We start from the raw sequence: 8,758 nt of genomic DNA, 5'->3' as shown, positions 1-8,758 counted from the left end.
CACATAACAATGGGGTCATATATTCTGATGCCCCCTTTAATTAGATCAGTAGCCTGTTTTTGTTACATCACCTGCTTTCTGCTCACTGAGTTAGCCTATCTGCTGACAGCACATTTATCTGCTGGTAAGTTATGAAACATTTCTTAGTTATTTATCCCTGAGCATTCTTAAACTGTTTCACTGTTACAGAACAGGAAAAGAACGTCTGGTTTTATTTAATACTTTTTTTTTTTTTTTTGCACTACCAAAGTCTGTTTCTGAAAAGGCCATGCATTAAAAGTCAGAAGGCACTTAAGTTAAACAAAAAAATAAAGAGAACTGTCTGTACCATACTGAATTGCAAAGCATCATATTTTTTTTTCATTGCATTGTATTGCATTGAATTGCATTGTGCTGAACTGAATTAAAATCAGATCGCACTGCATCGAAATGGGGTGAATCGTATCGCGTTACATCGAATCGGAAGCTGTTTCATATGTATCTTTAACGTATCGTATTGTTGGCTATGCATCGAGATGCATATCGCATTGGCCTCAGTTATGGCCTCATCCTTAATACACAAACACACACACACTAGTTCAGGGCTCAGGGAGGAAGAAGGCCATAACCAGTGAACTTATATTTAATAAAATAAACAAAAACAACAAAACAAAAGTAAAACATAAACTTAATACCATAAAGTCCCAGGCTTATTCCTCTCTTGCCTTTCAATATGGGACTCTAAATCGATGTGTGGCATATATGTTGCTCACTAACATTCACTTCACTGGCCTCGCTCCACTCCCACTTCTGCTCTCGACTTCCATGCCAAATGTCACCAATCAAGCCTGGCTCGTTGTGGTATGGTTAGAAAAATATCCTTATGGGTGGACATCATCGTTTCAGGTTTAAAAAAGGCTTTTTTTCTTATCAAGAAAGAGCAATTCCAGACTTCACTATTACATTATTTCTTTATATTTACACTCAACAATATGGAGACTAGCACTTTCGTCCAAGTATGTTAAATCTTAATGTTAAAGTCTGTGTTAACCGGAAGTTGCTGCCAACTTTATTTCAGGAGTATTGGATTATTTTGGAATATTGAATACTGTAGAGGGCATCTCTCACTAATTGCTTGAAAGGCATGGTTAGGCCAAAACATCAAGCTGACGTCATCAGAGAACCCTGGTGAAAAAACCAGCATATGCTGGTTAGGTAGGTTTTGATGCTGGTTTAAGCTGGTCCTTTGCTGGTTTATGCTGGTCCTTAGCTGGTTTATGATGGTCCTTTGCTGGTTCATGCTGGTCCTTGACCAGCAAAAACCAGCAAAGGACCAGCTTAAACCAGCATCAAAACCTACCTAACCAGCATTCCAGCATCAAAACATACCTACCAGCATATGCTGGTTTTTTCACCAGGGAAGGAAATACCATTCCAGAGTGGAAGCAAATGTTAAACGAAGACAATTTTTTTCAGTGGATTAACTTGCACAGATTAATTGTTCTCCTCAAGACTAGCAATGTGCGCTAACAAAGCAAATAAGGTTTTGATTTAATGGGGATTTTAAATTAATGTTGATTACAACAACAACTTTACTGGACCTCAAGGAGTGCCATACATCTGTAACTGTGACAGTGATGGTAAATAACACCTGAACAAACACACACAAACAAACAGTGTTCATGTTCAATTTTCTTATAGCTAATTACTATGACTGACAGTAACAAACATGCTTACTCAAAGGCACACATTTTATTTTGTTACACACGTACACATGAATTATGTGGAAGAGTCAGTGTTGAATAAAAGCTTTTAAAAATGTATTGTTTGTCATAAACTTTATTTAATAATATTACATCTCATCTCAGGGTATGTTACAACTAACCTGGACTATTGCTGCATTTGATTTGTCATCGGAGGTAGGAAATTCAGTGCTCCATGTTGGGTTTTTCCAATTGAGCGCTCACACAAATTCCTTATCGAAAACTCAGTCCGCCTTGCTCATCTCCAAAGTTTTTTTTTTCTTCTCTGTTTCATTTATTTTCATGCTAAGTCTGAACAGTGGGTGGTAGTGTCAATTTCTTCAGCCATATGGTCTTTAAATTCTGTAAACCATTGCTCCTACAAGAATTAACCATTAACACACACACACACACACACACACACACACACATATATATATATATATAAAATTAGAATTTTAGTAAAGCAATATTGACTAAAAACATTTTAGACTTTTATTTTGGTCTGGCGATGTGACGTCATAAGGATGCGCCTTGTGTCTGTGATTCGGCTGAACAAAGGTATGTTTTTAAGCATTTAATGTTTTTGATATTAATACAAGCATACACATTATAATTTACGCATTATTTATTATTTAAATACTATTGTACTGCTTTATTCTAACATTTAACATGAATAAAACGCATCTGTACACCAGTAAAAAGGTGCATCTCATTCTGCTCTCGTGAATCAGTTTAAAGTAAACATGAATTCAGTCACTGGCAACCAGAGAAACGGAGCATTTCAGAACTACGAGTCAATTCAGGACAGTCGTAGCACCGGGAGCAAGCTGGTTTTTGACAGTGATGTACCGAATTTAGATTGCCTGTCAGAATTCGACTGCCTTCCGTACGCACGCGCATGACGTCATTTGATGACATCGATGCGGCCAAATTTATTTGATATATTTTGATGCCTTTTAATTTAACTTATTTTTATGTTGTTATTGCATGATTATGTTAATACAGGTCTGCGTCATTTGGTAAATGTCTTGAGAACATACTGATTTTGTGTTTTTGAAATTAAACTAAAAAGTGAATAATAAATAGTAGATTAGTAGAATAATGCGCTCAAATTTGATTTGCCAGTTAAAAAATCATGAGCCAGAAAAGAACAAAGAGGACTTTTTTAAACTATTAAGTTGTATATTTATTATTGATCTTTTATCTTATTAATCTTTTAAATTATCTTTAAGTTATATATTCATTAATCTTTCTTTTGATTGTTGTTTATTTAGTGTATTAGCAACACAGAAATACCACTGCAAACCTTAGCATTATATTAAAGTTAAGAATAATTAACTGTTTGAAGCATTTTTAAATATTGGGTTGTGTTAATTAAACTTAATAATTAATTAAACTTTACCCCGCCACTTTTAAGCAGACGTGCCACCCTTGTCAGTTGAACAATGGCTTCACAAAGTAGGCTCGTTTGAGATGCGCCTCGCCTTGCCTGAAATGTAGGTGAGAGTAGGTGGCTGCAGTGAGGGGAGGAGTGAAATAAGTGCAGTCAAGACGGACAGTTCTGACCTCTCGAAGTAGAACAGATACCTACGAGATCAAAGGCGGATATTGTGTTATCACACTCACGTGTTGCTGATAAACATGATATAATTTCAGCTCTGTTGTTTTTATGTGAAAATAAATATCATGAACAAGACACTCGAAGTATTTGCTATTTAATTTCATACGAAAGGTGTATCTATCATCAATTTTTACTTCTATACAAAGGTGTATTTTAGATTTTTATAGAAATATGACAACAATCACATATCTCTCACAGAGATCGCACTGGCATAATGTTTGGGAATATTCATGCATAATGTAAACACATAACCACATTATATTTGATTACAAAATAATATATTTTAGAAGAGAGCACAACGTCACGCTTGTCTGAACCAATGAGCTTTAAGCTGTGTCGTCATCCCATCGTGCTTTTGTTCAGTAGCTCTCCACCGACTGCGCGATCCAACACAGCCGCCTGGGCACACAGTTTTTTGGCACACGTCAGCATGACATCAGAGCAAGGCAGACGTAACTCGGACACATTTCTAACCGGCATGCATCTTGCGGTGATCGGTTCTGCGCAGATTTTGCTCATCTCAAATGAACCTAGTGATTCACTGTGAAATCACCACACACTGGCAACACCTGCTGCTTAAAACAGCTAAATGCAACAAGTGCTACAAAATTAGATAGTAAGTATTTCATCATTTAAGGCAGGGATTTAAGGCAACCCTGCTTTTGGAGAGCTACCACCCTGCAAACTTCAGTTCCAACCCTGATCCAACACTTTATGAAATTATCAAGCCCTGAACACCTTGAATAGCTGCCTACGGTGTGTTTGATTAGAGTTCGAGCTGAAATCTGCAGGATGGTCGCTCACCAGGAACAGGACTGGGGACTCCTAATTTAAGGCTATTAACTCTCAATCTGACTCTCTTACAAATGCACTGACTGACAACTAAACTAGGGAGCTGACTGAGATGCCCTCAGACATTTACTTTGGATTTATTTGTCTTTCTTTTTACTTTTCTCTTTTTAAACAGTGTCCAAACACGCAGAAAACTCCCGGTGATGCAACTGACGTCCATGTGACACACAGTTTTTTAAAGATGACACCTATTAAAGAGGAGAGTGAAGACATGACGATTGCAGAAGCATTTAAACATGAAGATACTGAGGAACAAACAGGTTGGTTTTCATTCTCAAACTGAACTCAGCCTTTTGGTCCTGATCAAAATGTCTAAACCTCCACAGAACTAACTGATATTTTTGAAGATTGTCATATGAGTGTCGTAAATAAAGAAGTTTTATTTTAGGGATGGGAATTTTTTATATATATTTTTCATTTCGATCATCATTGATAGGTCTCAATGATAGGTGGCAGGCCTTGTGCTTGGGGGCAGGACGTGTCCATCATAGCAATAATAAAAATATCTGAATTAACATAGCCTACTGTTAATATAAAAATATGACATTTAATGTTTTTTTTTAATATTTTGATAGACATATGTTCAAGTAAATAACAGCTAGATCAGGGGTGCCCAAACCTGTTTCTGGAGATTGACCTTCCTGCAGAGTTTAGTTCCAACCCTAATCAAACACACCTGTCTGTAATTATCAAGTGCTTCTTCAGATCTTAATTAGCAGGTTCAGGTGTGTTTGGTTAGGGTTGGAGCTGAGCTCTGCAGGAAAGTCAATCTCCAGGACCAGGGTTAAGCACCCCTGAGCTAGATTATTAATAAAGCATCAACAGTTTTGGACTAGGAACAACTGACAATGTGCTTTTAAAACACAGGCAAATAAACAACAAAAAAAAATCACAACATTCTATTACAATAGTGTCCCCATTGTAATGTTTTTATATATTTTTAGCAATATTTTGGGTTAAATTTGCTCTTTCTGATCAACTTAAATGTTGTTTTATAGTAGCCTCTATTGACTAAAATTATGCAATTTTAGTACCAACTTAAATTACTGAGCAACGTAGGATGATTATTGATAAATTGTGAATACAATTTAAAGCATTTTTTTTTTTCACAAAATGAAAACTATGACATTTTCATAGTCTCTGATTATATTTCTGAAATAACTACAAATACTACAATTTAAAATTCTGTTCATTTTTGTAGAACTAATGCAATAAACTAATTATCATTTGACAACAATAATAATAATAATACTAATAATAATATCAAGGATTCTCAATATCTTAAATGATGTTGCCATTGTTAAATTGATATTGCCATCATACTGTAATACTCTTTTTGGGTGTTTTTGAGGCTCTTAGTGCATAAAATTTAATGCAGTTTGGCACACACATCAGACTGCTGTTATGCATAGCACTGAAGATGTTAAAATGCAGGCAGATTTTTTTAATACTCAAATGATGTGGAGAGGGTTTAAATCAAATGATTTAAAAAAAGCAAGAAGAGTCTTGTCATTTCTAAGTGCATTGTCTGAAGTGAATTGGTGTTGTTGGTTTGGTCATGGGGGCATGGATGTGGCTATTTTGATTTAGGGTCATATCACCACCAGCTGCCTGCAGGAAGTGTAGCACATACAACACATATTGAAATAGGCCTCTTTTATTTACCCATTTAAATGAATGTGTTCATCTTGTGATGATGGTATCATAGTGCTTGAGCCTGTTATTGTTACTTCATGGGGTTAACATGTATTTGTCTTTTTTGCCTTAGATCTGATGGCGCTGAAAGAGGAGAGTAAAGATCTGAATGGAATAGAAGAGAAAGATCTGATTGAGAAACGTGATTTCATGACTGGAGAAAAATCTTTTAGTTGTTCACAGGCTGAAAACCCCCAGAAGACAGGAACTAGAAGTTATTTCACCTGCCCACAATGTAAAAAGACATTCAATAAAAAAGGAAACCTTAATGTCCATATGAGAATTCACACCGGAGAGAAGCCTTTCAACTGCAAACAGTGTGGAAAGAGCTTTCCGCGAAAAGAAAATCTTAAGACTCACATGAGAATTCACACTGGAGAGAAGCCTTTTACATGTAATCAGTGTGGTAAGAGTTTCACACATAAAGGAACCCTTTATACCCACATGACTGTTCACACTGGAGAGAACCCTTACACTTGCAAACTGTGTGGAAAAACTTTGAATAGAAAAGGAAATCTTCAGACTCACATGAGGATGCACACTGGAGAGAAGCCTTTCACATGTGATCAGTGTGGAAAATGTTTCACACGTAAAGAAAGCCTTAATTACCACATGAAGATTCACTTAAGAGAGAGCTGTTTTACCTGTCAACAGTGTGGAATTAGTTTGACAGATGCAGAACGCCTTAAGAGGCACATAAAAACTCACATCGAACATAAGCCTTTTATGTGCCATCACTGTGGAATAAGTTGCACAAACAAATCTGGCCTCAAGACTCACATGAGAATACACATTTAAATTTAGCTATAATGGTACATACACACGTGGCGTCGGCGTTAACGCTTGATGGAGAGCGTGGCTGAAGCTTGGTCCTGACGTAACCGTCACAGAGACGGCAGCCAATCACATTACTTTTCTGGTTTTGCATTAATGCGGTTGGCTAGTGTCTGCACTAGTATATTTGCATAAGGTGATCTGATTGGCTGACACCTGTGTTGCTGCTTGAAAAGTTAAAAAGCTTTCAACTTCTGCCGCGAGCAACACCAGTGACGTGGCGCAACGGACCTTGGCAATGCTTGACGTCTACAGAGGTGTCAAATCCAGGTGCCATGAGTAGAAGTCCTCCCCAGTATTTTGTTCCAATCACCTGGATTTGCTAATTAGCAAATTAGTTTTTCAGCCAGACCTCCTGGCTGAAAAACTAATTTGCTAATTAGCAAATCCAGGTGATTGGAACAAAATACTGGGGAGGACTTTTACTCATGGCACCTGGATTTGACACCTCTGGATGTCTATCCATTCAAAGTAAACGAAGGCATTGAATGCACCTTAAGGGTGTTGAGGCCATGGAATCGCACATGAAAGGAGAAAAGCACAAGCGACATGCAATCTTGGACAGTAGTGAATCATGCCTTGGACAATTTTTTTTTTAAACTCCAAGCTTGTGAAAACACATGTTAATGTGTGGATGAGACAAAACTGTCTAAACACTTGTTTTATTACTGTAATTATTTACTTTTATTTTTGGCTTTGCAACAGTACAGGTGACCCGATTGTTCAGCATTTTTGAAGATTTCCTGTCTCTTGAGGCAAAGATGGAGTAATTTTCTCAGTCTGTTGTTCTGGGGACTTTGAGCTGTTTATCAGATCATTCTACTTCTGTCTCACTTTGTTCTCAACATCTTACTGACTAAAGAACTACTAGATTCTACAGTTTTAGCTACAGTTGCACTCAAAATTATTCAACTCCCTTGACCCCTCTTTTTGGCAAACTGATGACACTGAATTTTGCTGCACTGCCATTATAATATTATATTATGTATTTCATATAATATAAGTTAATTTGTGCAATCAATGGAGGAGGGGTGGGACAAATACTACAAACAACATCAAAAAAACAATATTAATATTGCTGGTTACTTTATTTATTTTTTGTTCAGTAATATTCTTCAGTGTGAGAGAATAATAATACATTACTGCCGTGGATCATAGCAACCAAAATGTCAAAACTGCTAACACCTTAGTTGAATATTTACTGTTAAACATTTTTCCAAAAATTCAATACACATTACCAGTGTTTTGCATACATTGATATATTTGTGGAGTTGACTTTGTTGCTGCACATTTCAAAATCAAAATGTGTCACTGGAACCGCTGTTTTGCCACTCCAATAGCGCCTCCTGCTGGCAAAGAATGAATTTGTATTTTCAACAAGCCCATCTCCAGCAACATGTTTTTGTTGTTGCTCTCTCTTTTCTTTTGTTTTCTGCAGCAACTGTGAGCACTTTTCATATTCTTTATCCTGGTTGAAACACTTTGGCTACAATCTATAAGAATAATCAGCCTATGTTATAGTCTAAAATTAAAGATATTATTATTAATAAGGTGAGTCTGTTTATATGTTTATTTGACGGTGATTTCACATTTCTTGTTTGTATCAAGGCTAAATACAAATAAAAGTTAAAAATAAATGTATTTTTGCTGGGGGTTTTTTTCTAAAATATATAGGTTTACATGAGGAGGATTCATAGACTTGGCAAATTCATTTTTCAGACGTTTTTAGGTACAGACATCTTATGTGGGCATTCTTGGCAGTTTTTCTGAGGCTTTTTTTTTTTAAATGTTCATATTGATATTGGAATTACATCGTATCGACTGAAATTAAGAAATATATCATGATATACATTTTGGCCATATCGTGCAGCCCTAATTTTACGTTGTAATTCATAGCCAGGGATTATATGTGTGTTTACGCCATGTCGTAATTATCATGATTACGAGATACCAACCTGTAAAAACTGTTAATGTCCTTGTAGAACTTGTAATTACTGGGGATTTTCTAAAAGCTGTGACTTGCACAACCTGA

At 36.3% G+C, this 8,758-nt stretch overlaps 1 protein-coding gene across 2 annotated transcripts; it reads left to right on the top strand.

Moving 5' to 3' along the window:
• Positions 1 to 2,227: 2,227 nt before the first annotated feature.
• On the top strand, positions 2,228 to 7,028 carry LOC127160758 (gastrula zinc finger protein XlCGF49.1). Of its 2 annotated transcripts, none has more exons than XM_051103412.1 (3): positions 2,228 to 2,282; positions 4,313 to 4,457; positions 5,966 to 7,028. In XM_051103412.1, the coding sequence occupies exons 2-3, from the start codon at positions 4,379 to 4,381 to the stop codon at positions 6,688 to 6,690; spliced, it is 804 nt and encodes a 267-aa protein (XP_050959369.1). In that variant the 5' UTR covers positions 2,228 to 2,282; positions 4,313 to 4,378; the 3' UTR covers positions 6,691 to 7,028. The 2 variants fall into 2 exon arrangements, with proteins under 2 accessions (XP_050959369.1, XP_050959367.1); XM_051103410.1 differs by lacking the exon at positions 2,228 to 2,282 and adding an exon at positions 3,794 to 3,961.
• Positions 7,029 to 8,758: the final 1,730 nt, after the last annotated feature.

The sequence above is a fragment of the Labeo rohita genome, unplaced genomic scaffold (genome assembly GCF_022985175.1).
Source record: "Labeo rohita strain BAU-BD-2019 unplaced genomic scaffold, IGBB_LRoh.1.0 scaffold_45, whole genome shotgun sequence".
Taxonomy (NCBI): domain Eukaryota; kingdom Metazoa; phylum Chordata; class Actinopteri; order Cypriniformes; family Cyprinidae; genus Labeo; species Labeo rohita.
Note: the sequence above shows the minus strand (reverse complement) of the source record. Positions and strands in the feature narration are given on the sequence as shown.

Coding starts and splice junctions, on each gene's coding strand:
- LOC127160758 (XM_051103412.1), top strand. CDS start 4,379: ATGACACCTATTAAAGAGGAGAGTGAAGACATGACGATTGCAGAAGCA. Junction 4,458..5,965: donor AGATACTGAGGAACAAACAG/GTTGGTTTTCAT, acceptor TTTTTGCCTTAG/ATCTGATGGCGCTGAAAGAG.